General features: G+C 51.1%; 1 protein-coding gene across 6 annotated transcripts in view; it reads right to left on the bottom strand.

Moving 5' to 3' along the window:
- The window catches only part of ADAP2 (ArfGAP with dual PH domains 2), a 37354-nt gene that overhangs the window by 1983 nt on the left and 21350 nt on the right, over window positions 1-14021 (bottom strand). For 2 of the 6 annotated variants that reach the window (XM_060082833.1, XM_060082830.1), the window contains 5 exons: window positions 10198-10281; window positions 6651-6713; window positions 5377-5454; window positions 4436-4664; window positions 2473-3408 (listed from right to left, as the gene is read on the bottom strand). In XM_060082833.1, the coding sequence (XP_059938816.1) occupies window positions 3374-3408; window positions 4436-4664; window positions 5377-5454; window positions 6651-6713; window positions 10198-10281 (489 nt within the window). In that variant the 3' untranslated portion in view covers window positions 2473-3373. Of the gene's footprint in view, window positions 1-2469; window positions 3409-4435; window positions 4665-5376; window positions 5455-6650; window positions 6714-10197; window positions 10282-14021 lie in introns of those variants that run through there. The other 4 variants (XM_060082834.1, XM_060082832.1, XM_060082835.1 and 1 more) reach the window with 4 other exon arrangements.

Genomic DNA, 14021 nt, shown 5'->3' with positions numbered 1-14021 from the left:
AGTTTCCATTGATTGATTTTTTTCTATTGAGTACAATTCATATTTTCTTGTTTCTTCATATGTCTACTCATTTAGGGTCGCATCCTGATATTATGAATGTCAAACCTCTGGATTCTGTTATGTTCCTCCAGAGAGCAGGCAGATAATAGAATTCAGGGCTCCCCTTCTGTAGCCCTATTCTCCAAGACTTCCCTGCTGCTAAAGTTGCCCTAAACTCTGTCTTCTATTTTTCAACCAGTAAGACTGCAGGTTTCCATCACAATTTTAGTGCCCCCTGAGGCACTGACTGGGGCCTGCCATCAGGTGAAAAGCGAAAAAATGAGAAACTCACCCCTGCCATTCCTTGCTTCCTAGTGCCAACTCCTCTCTGCCTGCTTTAGGTTATTTTCCAAGGCCTCCAGATAATTTTTGTTATAATCTGTACAGAGTTTCTAATTGTTATCTGTGGAATGGTTGTTCTGATATGAGCTACTCCACCATTATTGGAAGCTGACCCCCTCCTGCCCCCAACAGTCTGTGCTCTAGCCATATTCAATTATTTGTAATGTCCAGAACAGGCCATGTTCTCTCTTGTCTCTGGGCCTTTGTACACACTCTGTCTCCCCACCCCACCCCAACCCAAGTACCTTCTACAGGACTCAGCATAGATATTACCTCTTTTGGAGAACTTCATTAGTCAGGACCGATTCAAGTAACAGAAATCTCCTTGTACTAATGAGTCAAAAGGAGGAAGAGGATTTAATGTAACAGTACAGAAGTATCCTTGGGAAATCCAAAGACAGATTCAGCTAGGCCTCAGAAACCAACCAAAACCAGACATTCCATTTCACTGGGACTTTGTCTCCAACTCTTATGTCTGTTCTCTGCCCTGCTGAGGGGCTCCTAAGAATGCCAATTTGCCTCTTCAAGTAGTTTTGTTATTGCCTGTTTACTTCTCTTTCTTCCTCTCTGGACTATAAGTTCCTTGAAGGTGGAACTATGCCTTTACTGATGTTGTCATTCTCAGAACTTAGCAGAGTACAGTCAACAAAGCTCATGGGTCGTGTTAAAAAAAAAAGGCAGACTAGTAGATCGACCCTTAATATACAACTCAGCAGGTGCTGAAAAACATTTTCAAGGTGCTTTAGGAGCCCGAAGAGAAAGCAACCATGTCTTCATCCGGGCAGTCAGGAAGCCTCAGGAAAGACACCCCGATGACGTTGCTTGTCCTCTGATTGGGGGATCAAAGGAAAATCCCATAAAAAGCAGAGACTGTCTTAAAGACCCTCCCAACCCTCTGGGTCTCCACTGAAATGAAAACACTCAATGTCTTTCTCCACGTCACTCGAAGGGACAAAGAATCACAGAGACCTGGGTGATCTATTTCTCTAACATTTCAGCCACTTGAGATTTCTTTCAGTTCCTTTCCCATCTGAGAGCCTTAGAACATTTTCTTCCCTCAGCCTAGAGTGTTTTCCTGGTCCCCTTCCCTTTGACTAACCTCTAAACAATTTAAGGTTTTGACTTCAACGTCACTTTCTGGAGATGAAGGAGTCTCCCCTCTTCCCCTCAGTTAGGGTGAACCCTATTGCCCACGTCTCACAGCAGCCCCACTTCCCCTTTTGGAACACCGGTCTCATTGTCCTGCCTCATGTACAGGCTGCCTTCCAGCAGACTGAAATCTCTGACAGCGGGGACCACATCATCTGGTTCCTGCCTGTTCCCAGGGCTTGGCACACAGCCTGGCACCTGGGAGGTGCTCAAAAATACTTGTGGCTTCCATTGAATTTCAGTAGTTAGTACAACTTCCTCATTTGAAAGAGAAAAACCAAGGCACAGAGAGTGGGGAAGTGAGTTTTCCAGCAGTCTCATTAGTGGCAGGGCCAGACCCGGCATTCGGGCTGGATAGCTCTCTGTCCTGGGGTCCAGCTGAGTTGCCTTCTCAGCTTCCTTCTTTCCTTCCAGAGTGCACGGATGGTCAATGGGGACATTGGTTTTTTTGTCTGTTTGTATTATCTGGGCTTTTTTTTTTTTAATGTATTTATTTTTGGCTGCACTGGGTCTTCGTTGCTGCCCACGGGCTTTCTCTAATTGTGGCGAGCGGGGCCTACTCTTTTTTGTGGTGTGTGGGCTTCTCATTGCAGTGGCTTCTCTTGTTATGGAGCACAGCCTCTAGGCGCGCAGGCTCAGCAGTTGTGGCTCACGGGCTCTAGAGTGTAGGCTCAGTAGTTGTGGCGCATGGGCTCAGTTGCTCCACGGCATGTGGGATCTTCCCAGACCAGGGCTCGAACCTTGTCCCCTGCATTGGCAGGAGGATTCTCAACCACTGCACCACCAGGGAAGCCCTTATCTGGGCTTTTATTTCTTCTAAAATGTGCACAAAGGTAGAACTCTCCCAGGAACATTTTCGATTCATGTAGAAAACCCACTACTTTTGAAGAGTGAGAAGTGGATTAAAAAAAAAATTTTTTTCCCAACTTTTAAATTTGAAAACTTTCAAACCTATAGAAAATTTACATGAATTGGACAATAAACATCCAGCTATACTTCATCTAGATTCATCAGTTGCTAACATTTTGCACAGTGGCCCACTTTCTCTCTCTCCCTGTGTATGCACACACACTTCCGGTCCTCCATACATAAATGCACACACACTATATCCATGTATATACTCTATATGTACACATACACATTTTTTGCCGAACCATTTAAGTCAGTTGTAGACATGATTACATTTTACCCCTGAACACCTCAGCACTTATTCCTTAAGATCAGGAGCATTCTCCTACACAAATACAGTATAATCATCACAATGTTACAATATTACTAGCTAATATACATCCATATTCAAATATCCCCAGTTATCTCAATGATTTCCTTTATAACTGTTTTTTTTAAATCCAGGATCCAATCAAGAATCATGAATTGCATTTTGTCGCTATGTCTCTTCAGTCTTCTCTAATCTAGAACAGTTTCCAGACGACTTGATCTTTCATGATACTGACATTCTTAAAGAATCCAGCCAGTTGTTTTGCAGAATTTCTCTAATGTGAACTTGTCTGATTGTTTCCTCATGGTTAGATTCAGATTTAACTTTTTGTTGTTGCTGTTCTTGTTTTCAGCAAGCATGCCACTTGTGTGATGCTGTGGGTGCCTTTCCATTGTAATGCCTTCATTTCAGATGTCCTGGGCCCTGAGGACATTTACCAGATCCTCAGACCCCCAGAGCTAGGTAGCGGGGAAGCCCAGAGAGCCGGCAGATAAAGGCCAAAGCTTTGGTCTTGGCAGAGTTCACAGCCTGTGATAGCTGCCGACTGTGGGGCACTCCTGAGGGGCCCCCAAGGCCAAGGTGAAAACTTCTCCTTCCCACCAGGTGCACTGGCTGGCCAGTGGGTCACCTGCTGCTGTAGCCACTCTCTGTTGATGCAGCTGCAAGGGGAACAAGAAGAGGGCTGGGGGGCGTGGCCATGACAATGCAGTCCCACTGGAGGGCAGGGACAGCAGGGGGACAGGGGGACAATGATAGAGGGAACCGGAATAAAACACAGACTGAAAAGGTGACAGACAGAGGGGACGCACACACCAGAGAAGGAGAGAAAAGCAGAGAGTCAGACACAGAGAAAAACAGAGACTTGGACACACAGGCCCCCAGAAGAAAAAAGCACCAGCTGCCTCACTAACAACTTCCGAGCCCATTTCTGAGGCTCTCTGGCTTTGGGATTTTGGAAAGGGTAGCAAGTTTGTGTTTATCCTGGTCAGACTCAACGGGCACAAGGGTTTCTCCAAAGGGGCTGTGTGGGGTCCCTTGCTCAGACTGTACTTTTGCAAACAAAGAACTTCTCCTTGGTGTCCCAGAAGCCAGGCCCTGGGCCAGAAGTTTCCTGCTCTGGCTCAGAATGTCTCCCCTCCTTTCACGGGGCTGTCTGCAGATGGGGAAGCCTGCTTGTGACACATCTGGGGTGAAGAGGAAGAGCAGGAGAGGGGCAGACACATGAAAGGACCCAGAAAGAAGAAGAGCCCTAAAAATAGCCTTCCCTCTATGAGTGGGGAGTAGTCCAAAATCCCAGGAGCTGCCCAGCGCTGTGACCTTAATAACAGGCCAGAGTTTTCTCATGAGAAAAGGGACTCAGGGGCAGAGGGTGGAGGGACAGAGAGGCTGCTAGGCTCCTGGACTGAGCAGGGCAGAAAAGCGGATCTAAGTGATAGCTCTGCCAGAGTGAAACTCCTCCAGACGCGGCCAGGGAAAGGCTCCCGGTAGAGGAACTGAGCGTGGACAGAGAGGGTTTCCTGGCAATAATGTGCACTGTCTGAACTTTTCTTTGGCAGGAAGAGAAGAAAATGGGAAGAGGGCAGTCGGGAGCCATGACCCCAGTTTCAGGGCTCCCAGCTGAACCCAAGTGAAGAAGCCCCTTTCTGCCTGCGGCCCTCAGCCAAAGGAACAAGCCGTGCATCTTACTGAGGAGGTTGAGGGGTGTCAAGGGGCGGGAGAGGACATCCCGAAAACTCTCCATCCATTCGCGCTGCTCCTTCTCGCTGGGGCAGGTGAAGATGAATCTCCGCTGCGGGGTGACGATGGTGATGCCGGCTTTCCAGCGATTCCCTCGGATGCCCTTAGGCAGGTCTTCATACACCTGGTACCCCTGCTCATCGCTCCCGAGAAATACCTGGCCCTGCTCAAAGGCGTCCTGAAAATAGAAGACACAGGTCGTCAGAGGCCACACCTGGGGCTGAGGGCCACCTGCAGGCCTGATAGCCCCCCAGGTCCATTTTAGTAAGAGGTGTGTGTGTTGGGTGGGGCTTCTGCTGGGGATTTTGGCTGGATGGGACCCAGAATTTAAAAGGCTCAAACCATAAAAGACATCACATACGGCATCTGTTTAAATGATACTTAATATTTACAGAGAGTTAACTGCACCATGAATTCAAGTACTTTACATGTAGTAACTCATGTGATAATCCTCACGGCAACCTCTGAGGAAGGCCATGTTATGAAGCCTATTTTCTGGGGGAGGAAACTGAGGCACAGAATGCTGAGCGCTCTGCCCAGACCGCACCCCTAAAGATGGCAGGGCTGGAACCAGAGCCCAGACAGCCGAGTTCTAGAGCCCTCACTCCCAACTGCTACGCTCCACGGCCTCCGGTTGGAAGAGAGTCCAGGCGGGAAACACCTGTCTTAGCTACTGATACATGGGCAGCATTTTGGACACACATAAAGGACTTCCTGAAGGTGAGGGAGAGCACAGCTTCATGCACAAGACTGACTTCGAGACAAGTGACGATGGAGGTGTGCCTCTGGCTGGGTTTCTCCAGCCCTGTCGCTTCCCCATGGTCCCCGACCAGCACTGACGCCACCTCCGCCTGCGGGTGCACAGCAGCGGGGCCGGCAGTGGCTCTTACCAGCGGGTTCTTGTAATAGAGCAGCCTCCGCTCCTGGAGATCCAGGGCAAACCACCTTTTCTTGAAAGGCTCTCTCTGCTGCAAAAGAGGAAACCTCGTACCAGGCTCGGCCAGGCGGCGGCGGGGGTGGGGGGGAAGAGGTCAGAGGGCCAGCCCGGGCCCGGCCGAGGGAGCCGGAGGGTCCCAGCCCCGCAGTCGCACACCCCAGCGCCCCTCCCCAGGCCTAGAGGTCTGCAGGCTCCGCCCCCTGCCCCATCCCTCCCCCACCCATCCCACCCCCTCCCCCAGCCCCAGCTTCGCCTTGCTGCCTCCAGGTGCTGCCTCCAGGTGCTGCCTGCGTGGGTTGGCAGAAGCATTTTCCCCCTTTCTCAGGCTGTGGACAAGAAGTCTCAGAAAAAGGAAGCTGGGGAATCAGAAGTGGCTACTGCTCAGCGCTTCTGAAAGTGCTGGCCTTGGCCGAATTCTATCCTAGGTCAGGGGAAGGAAAGCCCCTGGCCAGAACCACGGGGAGGGCGGTGCCACCAGCTGGTGAAGGAAGAGAACCTGCAACTCTTTTACAAGTTTTCCAGCTGCCTGAGGCTTCCTTTACCCTGATTGCCTAACACCTTTCACTGTCATCTTAACAAGCATCCTTAAAAACAAAACAAAACAAAACAAAACAAAAAATGCACTGTAATGCTGTCGCTTTGGGATTCTTTTTTAGGGAGCTCCTCTACCTTTCCCTTCCTCTTCCCTTTCCCTCCTCCCTTCCCTGCTTCCGCCCGTCACAACCCCCCACCATCTCCATCTTCTGACTTTGAGCCTCGCCCCACCAGCATGAAGCTGGGCACCCAAGCATGGGTATATATAGGTGTGTTCTCTCAGACTGATCACTAGTCACTGCGTCACTTGAACGGTCCTGGTAGGGCCCCAGCACAGAACCCACAAGGGTTCTGGAAAGTCAAAAGCTGTCCCCCAAGGAGTCCCTTTTCAGCTATGCTTTCCCAAGAGGAGGATCAGTTAGATGGTGTTAAGAGGACGGAAGCTAATGGTGATGTTGATAAAGCGGGAGGATGCCCAATTACAGGGAGAAGCAACTGCAGCGATGCTGGACCACACTGCAGCCGCCCCGTCTCCACTTGGTCCTCCACCCCCGGAACTCACAAACATCCATTTACTTCCCCCTTCCTCCCTCCTCTCGGCCCCTGGTTCCCCATTTTCCCACCTCCCCAATTCTGCCCTACTGCCCACTGGGACAGGGGCCATGAAAGTCTCCCCGGGAGTGGAGGATATACCTTTGGACCGGTCTTTTCCATGAAGCCTTGCTTGAGGTAGTTCCTGGTGATGAGGGGCACGAGCTGGGGGAAGAAAGACACACACTGACACCCCTGCCTCACACCCAGGAGCCCGAGGCTCCCCACTGAACTTGGCTCCCCCAAAAAGGGGAAGTTTGGAATGGGGAAGGATGTGTATGCATGGTTCAGGGGGTTATATTTGGTATGGATGCAACATTAACATTTCAACAGAGCCAGACAACAGCACCCCAGATGTCTGCAGAGCTTACAGCACAGCCAAGTCTTGGTTTCAAGACTTAGTTTAAGGATTCCTTCAGCAACTCCAGGAGGAGGACACAGGCAAGGCTCTGAGGAGACCCTCCTGGTGTCAGGTGGGCATATTCTGAGGATCTACTGTGTGTCAGGCTCCGTGTAATTCTCAACCACACTGTGAGGTGGATGTTATCATCTTCCTTGTTTATATGAACAAACCAGGCCTCAGAGAAGTGGTTGTGGATTTTCTCAAAGACACGTCATTGGTAGGATGAAGAGCTTTCACATCTAGAGGCGATGGACACCATACAGACACTAGTGGTACCCCTACCACTACTCTATGATGCTAAAGTGTAAACATGGCAGAACCCTCTGATCAGGCCCTTGGCCAAGACCTGGTCATTGGTGGGCATTCTGACCCAGGGCCATAGGAGGTGATGGCAGGGTGGGCAAGTAGAGAAAGCTCTGGACTAGGAGTCAAGAGACCTGAGTTCTAGCTCCAGGTCTGACCTCAACCAGCTGTGTTACCTTGGTAAGACCTTATGCCTCTCTGGGCCCATTTCCCACTACGTAATAAGGATACTGGCCTATGTGATCTGCAGGATCCCTTCCAACTTGCCATCCTATCCTCAGAGAAGCTTCCAGGGATTGATGCTGGTCTCCTATGCTGCAGGGCGTCAAACTGGCACGTCTAGAGTTTCAAGTGACAGCCCAGGTTTCTGAGAACACAGGGGTTCTCCAGAGCCTGAGCCCAGGGCAGGGACGAAGGGGACATGACATCTGGGAATAGGAATGGGAAGTCTGAAAGGGAGAAAGTCGTGAGCTCGAAACGAAAATATCAAGGACAACACTCCCGTTTCCCTAAAACGCATTCTGTAGGCTTTAATTCCTTCATTCGGAGAGAAGACAAGTCCTGACAGCTCAGTCGTCTGAACTGGAGCCAGAGCAGGGGGAGTCTAGGCCTCGGGAAGCCAATGGAAGAAGAAGGAAAAGCACGTGGATGGGGTTCCATTCACTGTACCTTAGACACCTGGCTCACTGGACTGACGGCAGCCCTGGAGGCAGAGATTGTCCTCATGGTGACAGATGAGTAAACTGGGGCTCAGAGAGGTGAGGGGACTCATGCGTTTTCTTATCACAGGACCACAACCCCATTTGGGCTCCCCAGGTTTCTGGCATCTGGATCCCTGAGCTTGAGCCAGGCCTGGGTGGTTGCCCAGAACCTCACGTCATACGTAGACAAGGGGGGAAGAAAGATGGGGAGAGAGGTGGGCGGGGAGGAAACTGGGAGTGGATAGGGGGTAACGATGGTGGATGAGGAAGGCAAGAGGGCATTGAGGATGTTGGCCAAAGACCAGTCTCCTCCGCAGGGTCAGCAGAGCTGGAGAGCTGTGGCCCAGGCAAATGGGGCTGGGCATCTGCACTTTGTCCTCCATCCTCTCCAGCCATCAGTCAGCACCCCCAGCGCCCTGCCCACGGAAGCAGGCAGTCACCAGCTCCGGGTGCTGACTCTGCAGACCGGGAGGGCCCTGAGCCGGGTCTGGCTGGAACTGCTCCTAGAGAATTGCCATCTCAGTGCATCACTGGGTCTGGAATGGACCCCTGTTCCAGACACTTTCCTCCCTGCAAACTTGGGCATTAAGGAACACTTAGGCTTTCAAAGGAAGGTCTAACAGTTGGGATTACGAAAGTCCCAAGGGCTTCCCTGGTGGCGCAGTGGTTGGGAGTCCGCCTGCCAATGCGGGGGGCGTGGGTTCGTGCCCCGGTCTGGGAGGATCCCGCGTGCCGCGGGGCGGCTGGGCCCGTGAGCCATGGCCGATGGGCCTGCGCTTCCGGAGCCTGTGTTCCGCAACGGGAGGGGCCGCAGCGGTGGGAGGCCCAAGTACCACAAAAAAAAAAAAAGAAAGTCCCAAGACTGGGAGTTCCCAGGTGGTCCAGTGGTAGAGAATTTGCCTGCCAATGCAGGGAACCTGGGTTCGATCCCTGGTGGGGGAACTAAGATCCCACATGCTGCAAGGCAGCTAAGCCTGCAGGCCACAACTACTGAGCTCGTGCGCCTCAACGAGAGAGCCCATGTGCTGCAAACTACAGAGCCCATGCGCCCTGGAACCCATGCGCCACAACTAGAGAGAAAACCCGCACACCACAACTAGAAAGAAGCCTGTGCGCCACAAAAAAGAGCCCACGCACTGCACTGAAAAGATCCCTCATGCCTCAGCGAAGATCCCGAGTGCTGCATGCAACGAAGACCCGACACAGCAAAAAAAAAAAAAAAAAAAAAAAAAAAAGAAAAGAAAGAAAGAAAATAAATAAAGAAATTAAATAAATAAATATTAAAAGGAAAAAGAAAGTCCCAGGACTAACATGGTCTCTCCACCCCTACCTCTTACAAAATCCTCCTAGAGCAGGCCTAAGACAAGGACCAGAGTACAGCACCTCAGGGTCGGAAGGACCCTGAAGATGACCCAGACCAAGCACCATCTTACAGATGTGGGAACAGATGCACAGAGAGGTGACTCAACCCGCAGTGGTCACACAAAAAGTTAGCAGCAGAACATCCACAAGAGCCTAGGCCTCCTGGCTCAGGGCAGCATCCTCCAGCCCACTATACAGCTTCCCCAACCAAGCCTGAGAGATGTAGATGGATGCTCCAGACGTCTGAGGACAATCAAATGAAGTTCTCAGGCTCCCCATTACCTAGGCCATGAAAGGCAGACTGTTCCTGTTAGAATGATAATGGAAAAGATCCCACTACCTTCCTTATACCAGAATATGAAAGGGTAAAGGGGGGAATGTTTGAATGTGAAGAACACCTTTGGTTATGCACTTGACCTTCCTGGGACTCAGTTTCTCATCAGTGAAATGGGAATAATCACACTCACCTAACTGCTGGTTGCAAGGGATTACTAGATAAAAGGGATTACAAGATAAAATGGGCTCAAAAGCACTTTATAAGCAGTATGTGAGGGACCATTCGTGCATTTTAGTGGGAGAAGGGGTGAGAAAGAGATGCTCACATCCTGAGCCCCTTGACACTGTGGGTGGTAGCCATGCATCGCGAAGGGGAGAGCCTGACCCACTTTTTGGAGGCTGCCTTGCCATGGGTGAGGCCATAACCCCCAGACTCCCCAGGAGAAAGCTTTTGGTTTCCCACTGAGGTCCCCAACCCCAAATCTCAAGGTCTTTCCTGCAAACAAACTGAGGCTGGCCTCTGAGTGTCTTCGAGGTCAGCAGACAAGAAGCAAAGGAGATGGCAGAGAGGAGATGTGGAAGTTGGGGTCCACATTTAGCTCACCTCAGGCTCCGGGAGCTCAGGAAAGGCCATTTTTAGGTATTGGAAACGGGCTGCACGGAGGGCATTGAACCAGTCCACTATCTCCTGCAGAGAAAAATACAAAGGACAGATGGACAGCCAATGAGAGAGAGTGGTGGGGGAGCTGAGGCTGGATGCAAGAAGCCAGCTGGATCTTCGAGTCTGGGCACAGGCACGCACCCCCAGTCCCACTCAGGGACCTGTGGGCTGGTCACAGGCATCTGGGAGGACAGTGCCAGAGCCCAGGGGCATCACCTGAGCAAGTGGGAAGCCACTGACAGGGAGATCCCCAGAGCCCTGGGAAAGGACCAAGGCGAACCACATAGGAGTCATGCAGTGGCCTAGGACAGTGCTTGGCTCTTTCTAATGTGTGTATGAATCACCTGAGGATCTCATTAAAATGCAGATTTGGATTCAGTGGGTTTGGGGTGGGGCCTGAGATTCTGCATTCCTAACGAGTTCTCAGGTGACGGGACGCTGGTCATTGGGACACACTTGGAGAAGCAAGGGTCCTCAGATGTCAAAGACGAGCTTTCAGGTGGGGGCAGGTGCACCTGGGGATGCTCCTCCACTGAGGGTGCTCATCACCTGGAGTGCAACTTAGGCTAAAGCCGGCTTGGACCTTCTGTGTCCCTCTGGGAGAACGCCGCCCTCGGCAGTGTCCACCATCGTCTCTCACGTTATCCAGCTGGCTGTGCCTCTGCCCTGCCACTCTCCTTCCAGGCCTCCTTAGGGCAGCCAGAGTGACTTTCGAATTGCAAGTCTAACTGAGTCTAGCTTAGAGTCCTCTCCACTGCCCTCAGGGAGACAGTCTACGTTCTTTGCCCTCTGAGCTCCTTCCGTACAAACCCAGTGCAATCCCTCCCCCCACCCTAACACATGCTATTACCTTTGCCTGAAACACTGCCTCACCCAACTCTCTGCCCTCACCCCCAACACACCTTTCACCTAGAACATTCTATTCATCCTGAGGGTGAGTTCAGATGTTGTAATAGATTTCTGCTCCACCCAAGCCCTGATTCTATGAGAACTGCCCCACCCATTCTCAGCCACACACCACCCACCCCCAGTTGCAGCCACGCGTGCTGCTAGGACCACAGCAACTGGACAAATGCAGAGGCTGGACAGGGCTTATCAGATTCTTTCTCCCAGGAATTTGGAATTGGGGAGCTAGCTGAAAGACTTGCTCAAATAGCTGCTGTGCTGCACTTAGATGTAATACGGTGATTGAGAAATTCATTTGAATTTGGTTTCAAAGGTATGAAACATCATTACCCTTTCTCTCTTGCAGGTCAAACTTGCTGGCCGCCGTATTCCTGAGTTCGGAGTTCTCCCGTCCTGGGTGTTAAGAAACTTCTAGAGGCTCAGGCACTAAGGGAATGGGACCATCCCATGAAAGACCCACCTAGGCCTCCACTTTGGAAGGGCTCTTTGGTCACAAACTAGTGGTTCCCGGGCAAAATCCTGCGTACAGGTTTGTTTGGCTCCTGAAGTTTTGTCTGTTTCAGTCCTCTATACAGGTTTTCCTGTTTGCCACAGCCTTAGGGCTGTCCACTTTACTTTTCAATTGCCCACCTGGCTCCTGTGGGCATGAGTTTGAGCACCCCCCCCCCATTTATGCCCATCTAAGGGAGAAGCTGGGGCATCAAGGGAAAGAGGAGACCGGCCAGAACCAGGTTGCCGGTTGCTCTACAACTGGGTCAGTGGTAGGGAGCCAAGTACCGTAACTGTCTGAGACCTTGGGCACTGCAGCAAAAGTCTTCGTAGCAGTCACGCGGGTGGAGGGGTAGCCACTGGTATCCAGCCAGTCTGGACATGGGACTACAGCAGTGAGCCCAATGTGGACTGAAAACCAGGGATCTCCTCCATGTCTCCCACACTGCATAAGTCCCAAGATTCTGGTAAAGCCAAGGGAGGGAGCCGAGAAAGATGACTGATAATAGATTTCTTGGCAATTTGGGGAATGAGATTGTTGAATTTAGAGAAACAAACAAGTGAGACATTACACGCGCTCCTGGTTTTACAGAACAATGTGTTCCTGTTAGAGTGTATTCTCTCTCTCTCTCTCTCTCTCTCTCTCTTAAACACACACACACAGGGCTTCCCTGGTGGCGCAGTGGTTGAGAGTCTGCCTGCCAATGAAGGGGACATGGGTTCGAGCCCTGGTCCGGGAGGATCCCACATGCTGTGGAGCAACAAAGCCCCTGCGCCACAATTACTGAGCCTGCGCTCTAGAGCCCGCGAGCCACAACTACTGAAGCCTGCGCACCTAGAGCCTGTGCTCCACAACAAGAGAAGCCACCACAATGAGAAGCCTGCGCACCACAACGAATAGTAGCCCTCACTTGTGGCAACTAGAGGAAGCCCGCATGCAGCAACAAAGACCCAATGCAGCCAAAAATAAAATAAATACAATAAATAAATTTATTAAAACACACACACACACACACACACACCACAGCTCCTGATTCTAATCTCTCAGGAGGCCAAGCCATACTACTGGCCCTTGAAATAAACACTCCTGTATCTTTCCTATTCATGTCCTGTTTAAGCTGGTTTGAGTGTTCTCCTTTTCAGCATATTCACACAATTCTTAAATAGATGCTCCTCCCTCTGGAAAGCCTTTTTTGACTGCCCCCTTCCAGCCCACCCACCCCCCAGACTAGGCTACTTATATGTCTCCTGTGTGTCCCTAGCACGGCCTCCAGCCCATCCTCACACAGCATCGTCAGTGCCTATTTCCCCATCTGCCTCCCTCCCGAGATTCTGAGATCCCAGAACCCCACTCATGGCGCTGCCCCGTTCACTACACACCCCAGTGCTGCGTGCATTGCCGGGAGGAGCGCGATAAGGATTTACCAAAAGAGTGAATTCATGAATGCATAAATGACACAGATGTGAAATGAGGCACAAGAGCTTGTCTTCTTCTGCAGCTGCCACAATCATGAACAAATTACAGTAGCAACTAATGTTTACAGTGCACTTCCCCGTAATGAGATGCTTTCATGTTCATGGTTCTTGGTCACTCAACTCTCAAAACCCCTCTGGGAGGTGGACGTTATCAACCATAAACAAGCAGACTTCGGAAGGGAAGGAACCTGCCCTAGTGACACAGCTGGGAGTGGAAGAACCAGGGTCCCAGCTTCTGACTCCAAACCCAGCTCTTCAGACCACACCAGGAAGTCAGCCCAGAATGTGGAGGGAGCATGAAGCCTGCTGGGAGGGTGATCCATGGCCACCATCCCAGCGTTAGGGCCTTATGGGAAGATCGAGTCCCTGTATCTGGTTCCTGGTTCCTGCTGCCAAGGGTCCTTCCTCCAGCAGAGGCACTTGGGGAGGTGAAATGGGTGCAGGGCTCAGGAACCATTGGCTACGTGACTTTGAGCAAATTATTTAACATGCCCATGCCTCTGTAACACGGGGATAAAACATTTCCAGGGTTGATCTGAAGATTAAGAAATGATGTATAGTGACCGCCAAGAAGAGCACCTGGCACAGAATTGAAAAAGAAACTCACAAAATGTCAGCCCCCACCTTTGCCCCTCCTCACCTCGACTTAACATCTCTGACCCTTGCCCGGTCACATGACCCTGCTCATTTGGACCCAGCTTATTCTCTTGAACCTGTACTATTGGCCTGCTCTTCTCTGATGGAGTTGATTTCCTGGACCTTTAAGTGGTGCTTTCCCCAAACTTCAGTGTGCATAAGGATCACCTGGGGATCCTGTTAAACTGTAGCTTCTAATTCAGTAGGTCCGGGGTGGGCCCGAGACTCTAGTTCTAAGAAGCTCGCAGGTGATGGCTAAT

The sequence above is a fragment of the Mesoplodon densirostris genome, chromosome 18, assembly GCF_025265405.1.
Source record: "Mesoplodon densirostris isolate mMesDen1 chromosome 18, mMesDen1 primary haplotype, whole genome shotgun sequence".
Lineage (NCBI taxonomy): Eukaryota > Metazoa > Chordata > Mammalia > Artiodactyla > Ziphiidae > Mesoplodon > Mesoplodon densirostris.
Note: the sequence above shows the minus strand (reverse complement) of the source record. Positions and strands in the feature narration are given on the sequence as shown.